Source organism: Hirundo rustica, chromosome 4, assembly GCF_015227805.2.
Source record: "Hirundo rustica isolate bHirRus1 chromosome 4, bHirRus1.pri.v3, whole genome shotgun sequence".
In the NCBI taxonomy this organism is placed as follows: Eukaryota; Metazoa; Chordata; class Aves; order Passeriformes; family Hirundinidae; genus Hirundo; species Hirundo rustica.
This window is the reverse complement of record NC_053453.1, coordinates 74,169,976-74,186,821: the sequence shown is the minus strand read 5'-3', so window position 1 is coordinate 74,186,821 and position 16,846 is coordinate 74,169,976. Positions and strand designations below refer to the sequence as shown.

The window sequence follows — 16,846 nt, the reverse complement described above, 5'->3', positions numbered from 1 at the left end:
TCTGTCAGTTTTTAAAGTTCAAGGATGTTTTTCAAATCAGTCCTTATAAAGACACAGTATTCCTTTAATCCCTAGATGCTAATTAAAAGGCCGTATTTAAGGAAACAGATTGTCATCCCTTACACCCCAGCTTCCAAAAGTCTTTCAGGAGGAATAGAGAAATTGAAGCCACCAAATGAAAATAGAAACTTTTGAGTGTGACACTTGTGGTCCCACAGCTGCTGCCCATTGTCCCTCCCAGTCACTGCACCTTCTCTTGCACAGCTGGGACTGGCAAAAGGGATACTGTACCTTTAACAGCTTGCCACAGGCTCAGAGAAGCTGGTTACCAGCTAGCTACAGACAAGGCTGGCTTGGGGACACAGCAAGAAAAGGGCTGGGGGCCCTGTGGTCACTAGCTGACTAGTGCTGCTAGGAGAACCCAGCTGTGGGCAGGGAGGACACGGGGGGCGTGAGGTTACGTTACCTTCATGGGCACAGCAAGGGCAGAAGGAGAGAGGTCTACGACGTGGTGTCCCGGCATTGGGCTCAACTTCAATAGGACCAAACGAGGAAGAGGAAGAGGCAGGAGAGGAGGAGGAAGTTGGAAGTGGAACGGAAGAGGAGGAAAGGGGTGAAATAAAAAGACAAGCAAAGGACAAAAAGCATAAGAGTGAGAAAGAAAGGAAACACAAGAAGAAAAGAAAAGAAAAAATACAAGAAATGGAGAAGCAGAAACAAGGGATACAGTCTACAGATGAATAATGTCCCTAATAAGCACAGGTAACAGGTAAGAGGTAGACTGAGGTACTGGTGAACTCCTACGGAGCTGTACAAATACCAGGCAGGAGGTTACTGCTACTGCACTCTTCCTAACGTACAGTTTTCAGGTGCAGGGTCTTTAACCACAAGGTTTGTGACCCAGATGTCAGGACGAGTAGAGACATATATTTAACTTCTGCTGAGAAATGTCATATTTCAAGCAGAGCTCCAGTAAGCCTCTCCTGCATGCATAAGATACCAGCTGTAAGCAGCCACCCTACCTGAAGCTCTATCAGGACCATGCTCTTATCACCGTGGCAGAATCCACTGATGGTAAAAGTGTCCTTTGTAATGGAACAAAATGTCTTCAGACAGGGAACATCAAGGGGAAAATCTGATTACCATGGAAGCAGCCTGCCAGGATCTGCTGTGCCGAGTATGGTGAGTACACATGTACCCCACTGGATTGTTGTGCTTAGGGGGGAAAAGGCTTTTACAAGGATAAAGTGATTCACAGCAGGCTCTGCAGGGGCAGTGACCAACTGAGGACTTGGCAAAGTTAAACCAGTAAATTTAAAGTTCTCCCTTGGCATTCTCATTCCACAAAGCATTTTAAAGCTTGCAAGTCCTGTTAGCATCGGCGACTTACTGAATCTTTATCATCTTTTCCATCAGCCAGTGAAGGACAAGCATTCCTCATCTCTCAAAAGTTTCAGCTGTTTTAACACCAAGAATTTGCTTTTCAGCTGTATGTAACATTACAGAGATAAACAGGAAGCAATAACCAATATCACTAATAGTTACAGCAGAATGTGCACCAGGGAGATGATGAACTCTGAAACGTCAGAGCTACCAGAAAACAGAACACTTACTGCATTTATAAAGAGGAGGCATTTCTGTCTTGGGAAAAGGCATAAACTCCACAACAACAGTATGGTAAGGATAACACTCATTTTGGAGAAGTCAGCAGAGTTTGATGTTTGTGGATCAGAGAAAGCTCTACAAAATCAGAGTACCAGTGAACTGGGAAGGCTTTAGAAGGGACCATCACAGAACTAGACCAGCACATGGAGGACACACTGGAGCAAGAGGGAGAGCACACCAGCTTCAAAGCCTGTGACTGAGCAGCACAGCTTTCTCAGAAGAAGAAACCTCTGTACTGGAAGCAGAAAGGAACAACATTGGGAGAGGTGCCACAGCTGGCCATAGGACAGGTACAAATAAAGCATTGTACCAACAAAGAGTTGAGGAAGTACCAGAACATTAATTACAGCTGTTCTGAATTTTCCAACTTCTTCATTTAAAATAGAAAAATACCAAGGCTTCTTTCCTACATCTGCCATTTCACAGATCAGGGTACAAAAGTAAAAACAAACCAGAAAAACCTCAAACCACAAAGGCACGGTGACGAATATGCTTCCACACGAAGCAGAGCATTTAGAGCATGATACTTGTTAAATATTTTTAAATAAAATATAACAGACAACTGGGGATACAAGCATCATAAAGTCACCCTAGGACATTTTCCCAGCCTATTTTATTCAAAATTAATTCTTTAAGTTAAAAGCTTTAATACTCTAACTTGGTCTAACCACTCTTTTGAGGGTGCTCAGGGAGATGGAGATTTAACTGTATGGAAAAATTCATTTCTTTCAGGGTTTGAGATTTCATTCAGAACTGGGGTCTGGGGGATTTGATCCATTTCAAGCCACAGACATAGAGACTTGGTGAGGAACTTCCAGTTTTCCATATTTGAGCTGAAAATAAATACCCAGTATGTGAAAATGTCATTCTTCTCCTTGTGCAATGGCCACAAACTACTAGCTTTTGTCATCAGCAGCCAAATGGTCTGATACTAGGAGAGGATCCCATCTTTGGTCTCCAGTAAAAAGCCCCAGGGATCACACAGCACCTGACTAACACAGAGCTCACTCCCCACAACTGCATTTTCCTCCCTTGCTCTTCGTTATCTTCCCACTCTCGTCTAAAAAAAAAAATTGTCCTTGAATCAAGTTACAAAGTTCGTGTTATCTACATTAGTCCTGCTACTAGAAAAGTCAACATGTTTTTTCAGCAAGATAATAAACACAACCTTTGCAATTAAGATCCTTTCCAGCTACTCTAGATGTAAACTACAGTTAATTATATCAGTGAATACAGGTTATGATCGTTGCAATTACTTTGGAAACAATTTCTGTCCAAAGTAGAATGATTAGCAAGGCTTTAGAAAGTCTTCCTTATGTATTGGAGGTCCTTAACAGTAAGATCCGAGTGTAACCTGAAAACTTACTTGCCATGGTTCTCTAAAGCTTATTTCATGGCTTATTGCACCAAAAACCATTACTAATCCTACAGTAATTATTATTATTATGGTGTTGTTTAAAGAAGAGAAGTCACCAACCTCCTATTCTCATTAAATTATAAATAGGATCATCACTGCAAGACAAGTTTTCTGGGTGAGGAGCCAGGGCCGGATAGGGAAAAACCCATTTGTTGTGCAAATTAAAGAAACCTCAACAAAGCTAACCCCCCTTTCTGTTTAAGTCTCCTTCACCACAAAAATATACTGACAGAGGTCTTCACCCACGACATGGACAGAGTGCTGCTGGCAGCAGCAACACCCGCTGAAGCAGTTTGTTTGGAAGGAAGGGCAAGAGAAGAAACATTTCTGTGACCATTCCCTTCTTGGGCTCCTCCTGTGCTGCCAGCAAGAGCCTAAGGCATGGCTACAGCCTCTGGACAGCAAATCACCATTATTTGTCACCAGGGGGATAAAGCTGCTGTGTTAGTCATGAGTTGCTTCCTTTTCAGTGCCACAAGCCAGCTCTTTGCCAGTGCAAAGCCTTGGCAGCAGAGCTCAGCAGTCCAAGCTGCTGGCAAGCCAGAGCATGGGCTGGAGGCAGGAGCTGCAGCTCATTAAGGAAAGGAGTGTGCCCAGTCCTGAGCACACTGAACATTCTTGAGAGGATTCTCGAGAGGCAGAAGCTCTGTCTTGCACACCAGACGCATCCCATCAATAAAGTGACTGGAATTACCTTCCTTCTGTGTAAAAAGCAACAAGAATGCCCTTGCTTGTCACAGTACTCTTCAGAGACTGCAAGTTTTGCTACAGTGGTGGAATCCAAGAGCTGGGTCAAGAATAAATACAAGAGCTATAAAGTCTCTTCAAAACAAGGACCAGAAATTGTATAGCTACTATAAAATATCCCTTTGTTTTCACTGTACATTGTTCTTTGTTACAGAAGCTACACTGGACTGTTGCATTCTTTTCTAATCTTTATTTACCTGTTGATTAAAGAGCAATTCTTCAGACTGGTTTTGTCCTTTCCTTCTCTAGCTCTGTAACATTCCTTCACAAGCAGAACCACAGTGATCAGAACCAAAAATTATCAATCAGGATGAAGAAAGCACAAAGCTCACACTGATCCCCTTCACTATTTGCCCCTGTTTTTTAAAATGAGAGCTGTGATGATTTATGAGAAGTGGTGAGTCGTTGTGAGTTAAATTTACTTGAACAGCAAGTGGGTTACATCCTTCACAAGGCTCTCCATCCAGAGACTTTGATTTCTGTATTGTTGACTAATTGCGGTGGTTTGGAAAACAGCAGCACTGACAGGAAAATCCAGCTCTGAGGCCGATCTCAGTTCTGTGGCACTTGCCCTCACAAGCTAAAAGCAGGATACTTTGGAAATTTATTCTACTAACAAACTTCACCCTTTATTTATCAGGAGTACTAAAAGCTCTGATTTTAAATCAGTGCTTAAAATATGGATCAGTCCAAAAGAGATCAGTAAGTCAAATGGCACTGATCACAATAAATGTTCTCTTTTTTACCCTTAAAAAAAATCAGGTTATGGTCAGAAATCCAAGTACTGAAAAGGAAGCAATCTAACTTTATTATTTGGTGAAGCTGTTCCACAGCAGCATCATTAAAAACCAAAGGTACAGAAAGCCAACTCTTGGAGAACATCCATAGAACTGCAGGTTGAGAACAAGGATTTTAACAAATGTCCCACAAGCACATCACAGTTTGTTAAATCTGGGTCAAACTCAATATCCTCTACAGTACAATCGCTAGAAGAAACCTGGGGAAATCTCACAGAGCACTGGGTTGTCATGCAAACTGAACCACTTTTATTTCTCCAGCAGAAGGGGATGGGGAAAGGCAGGGAAGGGAAGGGAAGGGAAAAAAAACGGGGAAAGCAATGGTTGGAGCAGAACACACACTCAAGTGACTCCAGAGAAGTCTTCTGCTTCTACTAGACCTTGAGGCACTTCAGAAGGAATACAGTCCTGCACTGACCTTGTCTCCCAAGACTCTTGTTTTTGTGGGCAGAAAGAACCAGGTAAATGGCAATTGCCTAACAAGTACTGGTACTTAACAAGCTGGGCTTATCAAGTGCTCCTTCCTGCTCCAAAGTTACAGCAAAGAAAACAAGTTACCAATTCACTTCAGTGTCAGAAACAGCTGCAGACTTTGAAAACAAAGTTTATCTTACAACTCCACTCCCCTTTCAGAAGAGCTGTGTTTGCCAATCACAAGAAATAGGACTGATCCCACTGGAATATATCAGACTCCAGCCTTGCAGAGTTAGACCTGCAAGACTTTAAAGGGCATAATAAGCTCAAGTGTTTTAAATCAGTTTAAAAAAAGGTGAAGCTGTTGTAGAGTGTGCTTTAAACAGAGTACAAAGATTAAAAAAAAACAATCAAAACAATGTAACAATTGCACTTCCCTGCTCTGTTTACCTGATGTTCTATGGCTCTTGTCAAGAAGGGAGCACACGTGCCTGAAATCAACACTATCAAACGTAGCAGCTTCTCTCCCCTACATCCTTCTTGCCTCTCTTGGCATACTTCAGCCAAGAAAAAAGCAAGATGGGAGTGTGTGGCTGTTTATTTAACGATTCCCTGCAGGGTGCAAGGAAAAGGAAGCTGCTCACTTGAGCGCAGAGGAAACCATGGAGGAACTTTCCAGAGGCAGACAAGGAGCCAGTGGAATTGAGGCTGGGACTCAGGAGGCAAGGTGATTAATGGAGAGCAGACAAAGGAGAAGGGAAAAAAAGGCTAAGGGATGAAAGGAGAAGGCAGATTTGACAAGAAGGCAGGACCTAAAATTTACAGACAAATAATGCTGGGCAGAAGAGGGAGCAGAGCCCAGAAATATTGGAAGAAGTCCAAAGGCTGGGATTTAGACTGTGGGGACTGTGTCAGTGGGAAGATGAGATCAGGAGTTGCTAGTGGAGAGAAACAGGAGGCTTGAAGGGTAGAATGCTCAGATTTCTTTGTCAAGAAGGCAGGATTAAAATTAAATGCCTGAGAATGAAAATGGAAGTAGGGTAAGGGGCTCTGGATGAAATAAGACAGGATCAGGACAAGGACTGTCTCAAAAGAGGGAACAAAAGGACAAATAGGATATATCCACTAGATCAGTGCATCCTTCCACTGTCTGGCTCAGAATCCATATTTTCAAGTCTCACTATGCCACAGGTGCCAACAAACATCTATAAAATCCACTGATTGGGTCCCATTTCCTCTCCATAAGGATCCACTCAGAAGATAACAACCTAATTATTCCATAAGGACATGAGCCAGCTCTCTCTGGGGCATCTGAAGGTTATAAATCCATTGAGAAATCAATGCAATATGAAGTCTTCATTTCAGTCGACTTGGCCATCTTTGTAATGTTCCTTTAACCACACCACGCATACAATACACACAGAGGAATAATTGCTCCGAATTGAAATGCGACCATCTGCAGCGTGAAATGAAACATCTGCGTTACAGCAACGGTACAAAACATTTCAGAACAGGAAGAGAGGATTATGACATCTGAGCAGAGCAACGGAGCTAGTTAAGACAGCAATCTGTAATCCTACACACTGGAAGCTGACCAGGATGTCAGAAGTTACCACTCCCCTTGAGAAGTTGTTGTGCAATCTGTAACAACTAAATATTACCAGTCTGCAGATAACTCTCCAAAAGTGCTCTGCAATTTTTGCTAATATTCTATGACAGTCATGCCCATGCCTCAGAGACACGGGTGGCTGGTAGAATAATTAACTCTGCAGCATCCAAGCTGCCTGCAGTGCTCAGCAGGACCTCCAGGGATTTTAATGGCACTCCACCCAGATGCAGCATCCTGCACAGACACGTTAATCTGGAAGCTGAGCTCCGTACCTGCCACTTGAGTTGAAAAGTATCACCAGAGCAGTGTATCCCTCCTGGCTAAAGTGTTCTGGCAGCCCCAAAAGCAAATATAAAGCAAATTACAGAGGCAACAAAATAATACTACAAAGCCACATACTCCAGGCTATACTGGCTCACTGCATTTAAAGGGATACTGCCCAATACGGTTTCTTTAAAATTTATTTTGAAAGCAGTGCTTTTGAGATGAGCAGAATTTTGATAAGAGTTTTAAGATGCATCGACCGTTTTTAAAATAAGCACGAATATTGCCTCTGACTGTTGGAAGCCCAAGTGACTGAGTCACCATATAAATAAAAGCAGCCTGCTCAAAAATGACCACTCTGAGACGACTGAGCTCAGAGAAATGGAAAAGCAAACACGCAAAGAGATAAACAGTAAATTCCATTTCCAATTCAGATTTTCTGCAGCACAGCAAATTCTTTTAGGTGACAGTGTCCCTTTAAGTGAAGATGATTTCTGCTTTTCTTAAAGCCACTATTAGTGATTTTGATGGGATCTCTGTCTCTAAAGAGGCATTAGGAGCAGAGGCAGGAGGAGGGAGAGGTGTAGTGGAGACAGCATTAAATAGGGAAAAGGGTCTGTTAAGGGTAACTCAGCATCAACCCTTTTACAGCTCCTGCTCTGTGCACATGTGAGAATGGGCCAGCCCTGGCAGACAAAAGTGTTCCAAAGTCTCTCTGCAGGAAACAGCCCAGGAAAGAATGCCAGAGGGACCGAACAGTGAATGAAGCACAGGGCCAGCAGAGTACTATCACATCAAAATTAGCACAGGGGAACTGGGCAACAAATCAGATCTACTGAGGAGGAAAGCCTTCCATTCTCAAACTTGCACTTGGGTGGATATGCTGAGCTCAGGTGGATGTTCTTCCATAAAAGTCCATTGTGCCACGAGTAATTCACAACAGATGGGTACAGGCAGGTACTGTGTGGGACAGCCTCCCTGGAGCAGGAGGAAAAATGGCTGGGAAAAACCTGGGCAAGATGATATTTGGAAGGATCAAATACAGAACACTATGAAATCAGGAAAGACTTCCAAGGATGCGTTTTGGATCAGGCCTAGAGCGTGTGGATCTCTCCCTCTGCAGAGCCGGTCTGCAATGCAGTCCCTCAAAAAAACCCCAGCTTAGATCAAGCAGCTTTCTACTCTGAAAGATAAACTAAATGAGACCCTCAGATAACAAGGCAACAGAGCAGAGTTTGCTTTCTCTTGGATCTGCTGACAGACAGACGTGTTCACTTCATAAGAATTGATTTTGGGTGGTTAAACTAGCAAAGGAAATTTTAATTTTCAAGATAGGCAAACGCTAATCAAATGTCATTTGCAACTCAAAAGTTAATCATCTACTAAGGGACTTGGGAACATTAATTAAAGCAAGGGCAGAACCACGGTAGAGAGTGGTGACCAGATTCGTAAGTGAAAATGAGAACTAAACACTGTAATAATGCGTGTTTAGCACTAAATGGGGTATTAAAGCAATAGCAGAGCAAGAAGCTTAATCGCTGTGTAATGACGCAAATGGGATTCCAGCAAAATTGACTGGAACTCCTAAAAGTAGATTATTTTCTAACCTTACAGTAAGACCAAACCAGGAAAGAAGATATATGTGTCATCTGCAAGTGTTTCCGAAGTCCCTTGAGGGAGCATTTTTGTTTTGTTAGATCAACAACACACTCTGGCTTCTTTGGAAGAAAAAAAACAAGCCTCAGAAGGGCAAGACAGAGGCAATAGCAAGACTAATCCTTGACAGTGCTGTTTGCTCTTGCTGTCCCCCTTAAAATACTCTCCTTAAGAAAACTTCAGTGACAGAGCTGGACTTTTCAAAGGAGAAGCAAAAAAAAAAGACACAAAAAAACCAGAACAACTTTCCACTGCTAGCAGGGAAGGTGGCTGGAGTGAAAAGAGTAAGCAAATTTAGAAAAAAAATCAGCACTGTGAAAAATAGAAGAGGGAGCCTTACACATATCGTTCGTGGAACATGCCAGGATCTCCTGTTCCTGAGCTGGAAAAGGGGTTCTGCTCTCATCAGTCAAGTGCAAGGGCTGTTTCTTCTTGTTTGTGAGGCAAGGATGGGACAAGTGGGTGAAGGGAGGGTGGGGAGGAGTGGCAGCAGGGTTAGTGTCAGCAGGAGCTTCAGCCATACATACCACCCAGATGCAAGTCGATGAGGTCACTGTAATAAGACTCTCCCCAATAGTCTACAACAAGGAATTGGTGAAGACAGAGTTATTGAGTCACATACCCACCCTAGCCCCATACAAACAAAGCAATACATGAGAAAGACATAGAAACAAACAACAAAAAAGGCCAAACAAAAGACAGGCAGCTATACACGTGGGCACACACATATGTATATACAAACACTGCACTTCTTTCTCTGTATATATACATATATGTACACACACACACAAATATATCACAAATTATATATATATATATAGGGAAGATGAAGAGAAAATTTCCAGCAGGCAGGCAAGGACTTCCAAGGGGGTAAAAATCAAGAATTTTACACAGAGACACTTCACCTATTTGTGTTTGCAGCAGTACCTGTCACTGATGTCTCTCCTGTTCTCGCTGAGAAAAGCAGGATTAATCCTGTTGCTTTGGAGCTGAGCAATGTGTCAGAAGGAAACAGTGTAATTTCTTAGGACAGCTGCAGGAAAGGTGTAAGGGTTGGTTTCTTGGAGGTGAGGGAGTGGAGGATGGTGTATGGCACACAGGTGGGAGGCACGGAGTGCCAACAGGAATGGCAAACATCAGGGGTGGAGAGATGGGGTCGTGTTCTCCTGCTGGTGCAGTCTCTGTGCCAGGGAAGAACTGCACAGCAGCTTTCAGGACATAGATGTGCATTTCCACAGCTGCTAGAGACAGGTGCACCACGAGTCTAGAGCTGTGGAACATTTCTTTGGGAGGAGACAGATGAAGGACTGAGAGCAATATTTCTCACTGCATATGATTCATTTGATGTAAAGAGGTGGCTCTTAAACTTTTCACTATTGATCTGACAGTAGATGTTTTCCAAGCTCTTAAAAATGACCATCAAGGTTTATGCTAGAGGGAATAAAAGAAAGATGTCTGGAAATTTCTGATTTGACATATTTTTAAGTTAACGATTAAAAAAAGAAAAATTCACAGAGGAAATCCAAGTCATTAGCATGTCCAAACAGGCGAATGCACTATCACACAAAGTACTGCTGCATTAGTAACATTGTATTACCTTAATCACCTTAATTAACCCTTTCAAGGTGTCTCTGGGGACACCACAGAAAACTGAGAAAACTCTTCACTGAGACGCTGCTTTACCACTGTAGTGAAACACCATGATGCAATAGGAAGGGGGCAGGGAGGGAAGGAAAACAAGGGATGACAGCAGCTTAAAGTACCTGTGTTTAACAAACTTTCCCCTGAAACAGCTCACACTGGCAACCTGAAACAGAGCTTACCCTCCTGATCATTCATTCTTGCTGTGAATGCAACTATCAAAGGCTGAGATTGCCAAAGATAACCACAGAGAACACTTTAAGGCAATTAAGTAATCACAGGCCGTGAGATTTTCTGAATCAGAAACAAAATGTTAGATTGAGCATTCAGCTTTGGAAAGAATAAAAGACCAACTGTGCCATGCCTGAGGCTGAGCTAATTTAAAAACAGAAAAGACAAGGAGGTAGCCAAGAAAGTACAATTATTTTGTCAGAATTAAAGTTGACGGTGACCTCCAAAATGTTCCTGAGTTTGATCAGTTGAAGAGCAAGCACCACCCTATAAACATTCCACCTTGACAAATAGCAGATGATGTGTGAAAATCCTGGAAAGAATATTGAGCTGCCTGTATCTACTGCTAGGAACTAAAGCTGTAACCTCTCAGGAAAGCAGCAGGTCATTGCTGTGAAGAATTTATTGACAATCTTCTCAGTATAAATCACTTTTCAATAACACATTAAGGATGATGCAAAATGAATAGAAAGTAGAAACAGAATTATTTTAAGTTAATAAATTTTATCTATAGAACTGCTTTTTGTTCTTACCAGTGGAACTGAAAAACACTTTTTTCTAAAACTGGAAAGTGGTCCAGACGTGAGAGATTTGAGGAATTAAAGTTAGTAGAAGACCTCTACAAAAGAAAAATTTGCAATTCTTCACAGACAGGAAAGATGACTAAGACGCAATATGCAAGAAGATGATAAACTACATAGAAAAATAGTTCAGATGGTCTTGTCTTTCCATAATAGAAAAAGAATCATTGCAAGTTACAGAACTGTTTCTTCTGTCTGGATTTTTAAGTTGTAAGAAACTGCTATTAACATTACCCAAAATTTCATATTTAAATGCAGATCAATAAGTGATTTTTTCTTTCCCTGCAGGGATGGAACCTGAAAATCCCACTCATTACAGAGCCTACCTAATAGATTGTCCTGCTGCCTTTGGCAGAGCCATTATTTTGATGCTGCACTGCAATCCTTCTCTATTGATGTGGGCAGAGTAAGTGCACAGCACATGTATCTCCCAAGCCCCCCCGTTTTTTCTCCTTGTACAACCATATAAAGAGATTTTTTAATATATATATTATTTTTTTAAGATGGCAACACCACTTTACACTCTGCCTTTCCCTTTTTGAACTTCTGTTTTCATGGTTTCATCACGGGAGGGACTGATCAGAGACAAGAGCACGACTCCACACCTTTACACAGCAGTCCTTGCTGAATGCAGGTGACAGAAAAATGATACTTCCCTCTTCAATAATTAGTGGCCATTGCAGGCAGAAATTAACTTTGTGGAATGTGATACCACAGATCTCAAAAAGAAGAAATTCAGTTATTTTTTATTGTAAAATGTCTGGAAAAGAAGAAGCTGAGGGGAAACTTTATTGCTGTCTCCAACTTCCCGAAAGGAGGTTGGGGTCGGTCTCTTCTCCCAAGTAACAAGCAACACAACAAGAGGAAACGGCCTCAGGTTGTGCCAGGGGAGGTTTAGATTGGATTTTAGGAAACATTTCTTCATGGAAAGGTTTGTCAAGCCCTGGAAGAGGTTGCCCAGGGCAGTGGTGGAGTCTCCACCCTGGAGGTGTTTAAAAGATGTGTGGATGTGGCATTTTAGGGACACGGTTTAATGGTGGGCTTGGCAGTGTTGGGTTAATTGTAGGACTCATGATCTTACAGATCTTTTCCAGCCTAAATGGTTCCATGGCCGTGCAAGAGGACCTAGAGAGGTGAAGCACGGAATTTATAAATTTGTGTTTCAGTCAACACAGATTGGAACATGCTTTTTCCCCCACCCCAACAGGATATGTTTCTGACTAATCCCCTGAAATAAGAGGCAGAATTAAGGATGGTGAATTCTTTATGTCAGAGTTAAGCTTCTGCAAACATCACATATGACTTGTTGATAGAAATATTTTGCAACATCAAAGCATACCCTGGAGACTTCCTGAAGAAAAGAGATCCCTTTTGCAAAGCAAAAGTTTCACAGTTCTCCTAGGAAATTCACAAATACACAAGCTCATGTAAGACTGCTTCCATTTGGGAGAGCTGGGAATGAGAAGCTATTTATTCAGAAGTTTATTCTGCAGTCTCCCATATAAAATTGAAAATCTTACTCTTGGTCATATTCTGTCTTCTCTGAGCATGTTTTAGGCATTCTGTGATTCTTCAGTAAGAAAACTCTATCATGAATAATATTCTCTCAGCTGCTAAGATTTCCGACTTGTGCTGGCACGTCTTATATGAAAGTCAGTCAGCAGCTCAATAATCAAGATTATTTGGACTTCCAGATGAAAAGAAGCAAAATGAAAAGAACCATTAGAGACAATGGAGGTGAGTTTAGTAAGTGCAGTAACTGGCATGCCAGAGAACAGAGTGGGGCCACACAGGAACACACAGCATAAGGAAGGAGGCAGCTGTGCAAAGACAGGCGTGTGCACAAGCCTATTTTCTTTGATCCCACAAATGAAAAAAGCCTGATCATAAACATATCAGAATCCTCAAGACTGTTCTTCACACTTGTAGTGCCTATTTGCTTTGGTGAGCACTCAGTCCTGCCTCTGGCACACCAGACATATCTATTCTGGCTGAGCAGTTACTGGCAGGAAGTCAAAACAGACTTTTCCTCCGGTGCACCCTCACTGCTAAATCGAGCTCCATCTTCAGAGGCTCTTCAAGCAACAAGCAAATATTTTCCAAACATCTGTTCCACTGTTGCCTTTTCTGAACTCTGACCCTTGTGGTCAGGTACACAATCCTGGCATTGTCAGATATACACACACTGCATTTGCCTGTTGGATATTTGACTCATTGCAAATCGAGGAATTTTTTTTTTTCCAAATCATTCTACTACTATCAGCATTATCTGCACCAGGTACTCATTCACTCATATGCTTGCCAGATCAGATGATACTCGTTTGATTTAATTTCAAGTACACACAGCATTTGTTTTCACGGCTTGGCACGGATACCTTTCAGTACACGTGCCCATTTCTGCTCTGCACAACTTTGTCGGAAGTAGCCAGTGTGCTGGGCTGTGCAGTGAGGAAGATGTTCTGTGATGGTCCCTTGTAAGGACACTGCCTTGAGAATCCAACACAATAGAGAGGAAGCAAACACAGTTTCACAGTTATTTCCTTAGCATACAAACAGGGTTGCCTTACTGTGACAACTTTGTGTGAATGGCAGCTGGAAACCCCTGCAATGTTCTAGCTGTAGGATCCAGTAAAACGCAGAAACAGTCAGCCATCAGGAGAATTACCTCCTACACCTCAGGCAAAGGTTAATGAACTAAGTCTCTGCCAAGAGGGAAGTCCCAGAATTAGAAGAAACACAGGAGAAACAAGGTCTCAAAAAAGATAGTAGAAAAGGGAGAAGGGATTCACACTGCGCTCAGTCTCTAGGCTATAATGGTCCAATTGCCTCTAAAATCCAAACAGCTACGGATTACTGCGCAAGAACTTGGTAAGAAAACACGGAGACCCAGACTAGGTTGTGATGGATACCTGCTTCTCCTCGAAGGGCCTTCTCCACAGCAACTCCCCTCTCCTCGAGTTGCCTCTGCTTCTCCTCCACTTGTTCCAACTGCCGCTGGATAATCTGTTCAGAGAGGAAGGGAGCAGAACCTCACCAAAGCTATTCTCTTGCTCTGTCTGCAGCACACATCCAGTCAGTCAGATTTGCCTTTTCAAAAACAAGTATTTGCATTCAACAACACCCTGCTTCAACGGCAAGCATCACAGATTCTGGTTGACAACATCCTCCCCACCCTGTTGTATCTTAACTGTTAAATTTGCGAACACCTTGATATTCATTTATTTGCTGCAACTCCTATTACCTTCCTGAACACAGAACTGAAAGGTGATGATATTCAGTCAGCTGAGCCCTTGCCTTGAGTTTTTGACAAATCTCATCACCTCTAGATGATGTTAACAGTTTTCCGGCAGCTCTCTGGTAATTACAGGTTAATTTGATAACACATCACCCACCAGCATAACCTAGCAAAGCAATGATAGGTGCAGCTCACTCAGGCATTATCTGAGTATCACTGTTCCATTCAGTGGGTGATGGCTCATCCATGCCCAGCTAGAAAGGTGTTATGGGCACCATTTTTCTCGCTGTAAAACTCTCATGAAAGGTTTCAGCCATCCTTCACTTCTCTGTGGCGTGACACGAAATTTGAAAGAGAGAGCAGAAGCACGTGTAGAAAGAGAGGATTCTGTCCTGTAAGAGTGTCAGGATCAGGGTGCTTTCACACAGAGTTACCTGTGTGCCATGGCAAGAGGCTTGTGAGACACTACCTGAGCTCTGTGTAACCTCTTCAGCTCCTCTTGCTTGGCTTGTCTGCGGGCAGCTTTCTGTACTCGCCGCGTCAGCTTGGCGTTCAGCTCCTCTTCTGTGTAGGCCCTCTGAAGGAAGGGAAACAGCAGCAGATCTTATTTACATGCTCAGGGATATGGGGGCAGGGATGACCATTTTCTCTCCCAAAAATCTCAGAAGGGAGGTGTTCTGTCTTTGCCATGGCTGTGTCAAAAGTCAAGCTTCTGTAGGCAAAGGTGTTCACAGTGCAGTGAGCAACAATTTCAGGATCAAATCAGGAGTGAAGAAGCATTTAAGCCAGCTGCAAAGCTGTGATTTTATATGATATCCCACCCCTGGCTTTCACTGCTATATGAAACCTCTTCCCAAAGATCAAACCAGATTTTACTCTCAGTAATTTTCATTTCTCAATCAATATAGTCAAATGGATCTAGATAAATCAATGGGTATCATATAGAGGGTTCATCTTGATAGGGGGGCCCTTGATTTCATTTTAACAGAGTTGGTAAAGGCTTGTCACAGTTACAGCAGTGTAAGCTAAGAAATCACTATAGACTAATGTAGAATATTGCACTACCCGAAGCCATCAAAAAAACCTTGTGTTTATAGAAAAAAAGGGGAAAGCTATGTTTATAGAAATAGAAGGATATTCCCTCTTAACTTCTGTCAGTGAAACTACTTTAAGAATGTCTTTCTAATATTACTGAAATTTGGTTTAGGATCTTAACAGATACACTAGTTGGATATATCATATCCTAGAAAAGCTTTCTCTCCAAGAGTTTTAAGAGTGTCAAAACACCTGGACAACTGCACTAGGTCAACTACAGGGAAGAAAAAGCCTCTTTTCTCATGTATATGTATGTAAGCTTTAAGGGACTGCTGTAAACATGTGTCTTCCACTTCTGGAAAGAGATCTCCTCCGTGGACAGCCAACTCCAAGAAGAGAATGTTATGTCAGAGATTCACTCTGAAATTTGCTTGATCTAGTTATTGCACTGCCACGTTGGTCAGTCTACCTCCACTGATGGCTCTCAGTGGACAGAGTTTGAGGTAGGATCACAGCTTAATTAAAAATCCCTCAGGTAGGTCATTGGCAAGCACCACTGGTAAAGCTTCAAAAAGCTCACACTTTACTCTTTCCCTTTTTAAAACACAAATCCACAATGGTACTCAAATTAGAAGGCTAAGTGACAGAGCACATGACCTTTCCATCCCTTGTAACACTGTTGTGACTGCGAAGACAAGACAAAAAGAATTTCAGAAAGCAGCAGCTTCCGCCTTGATTTTAGCTTGATAAAGAATTACCGCTAAGATTTGAGCCAACTCAGCCATTTTGAAAGCTGCCGATTAAAGTGTGACGATTCACCTGAACTCCCATTCGGAGTATTCATAAAGAAGAATACACAAACATATTTAAGTGCCTTGAAAACCAATTTGTTCCGAAGCTCACGGATCATCCACGTCACCGTAGAGCGGTGCACTGATAAACGCATGCATTCCAACCAGACATTTCGGAGCTTAATGTGTTTTTGGGAGACGTCCTCTACAGAGAACTCGCTGCCCATGCACAGTCAGGGTTGATGTTAGTGCACATGTGGTGCTGAGCTAGGGATTCAATGGGTTAATTTCCAGGGGGGACATGCAATGCAACAATGGCCAACTAGTGGGAATGGAGACACTACCTTTGACGAGTATGATCTCTTGAATGCCAAGGCGTGTGGAACATAGATCGACTTTAAAGAGGGGATGGTAAAGGGAGAAAAATAAAAAAAAAAAAACGCACAAGATGAAGCAAAATCAGTTCAACATTGAAAACAGATGCACAGTAATAAAACAAAGTGGTTTGTACATGAAACGAATTTGTGCAAATGCTGAATGCGTCCCAGGCTGATGAAGCACAATGGAACTTCTGGCCGTAAAATCGAGCTTGTAGCACCTTCCTGAAAACAATTCATTTTGGCAGCTTCCTTGAAGATACAGTCAACTTGGAAATACTTTTTCCTAGAGGAATGATTTGGCCTTTGTCTACCTGCATGAGTATGAAATTATGGTTTAAGATTTGGAATAATGGGCTATTTCTGGAACACATTTGGTTTAAACT

At 42.3% G+C, this 16,846-nt stretch overlaps 1 protein-coding gene across 3 annotated transcripts in view; it reads right to left on the bottom strand.

Annotated features, from left to right (window-relative positions):
* MICAL3 (microtubule associated monooxygenase, calponin and LIM domain containing 3) overlaps window positions 1-16,846 on the bottom strand; it is a 173,064-nt gene that overhangs the window by 7,920 nt on the left and 148,298 nt on the right. Inside the window, exons 36-40 of one of the 3 annotated variants that reach the window (XM_040061039.2) lie at window positions 16,428-16,478; window positions 14,727-14,834; window positions 13,932-14,025; window positions 9,097-9,147; window positions 467-532 (exon numbers count right to left, since the gene is read on the bottom strand). In XM_040061039.2, coding sequence (XP_039916973.1) covers window positions 467-532; window positions 9,097-9,147; window positions 13,932-14,025; window positions 14,727-14,834; window positions 16,428-16,478 — 370 coding nt within the window. The remainder of the gene's footprint in view (window positions 1-466; window positions 533-9,096; window positions 9,148-13,931; window positions 14,026-14,726; window positions 14,835-16,427; window positions 16,479-16,846) is intronic. The other 2 variants (XM_040061040.2, XM_040061041.2) reach the window with 2 other exon arrangements.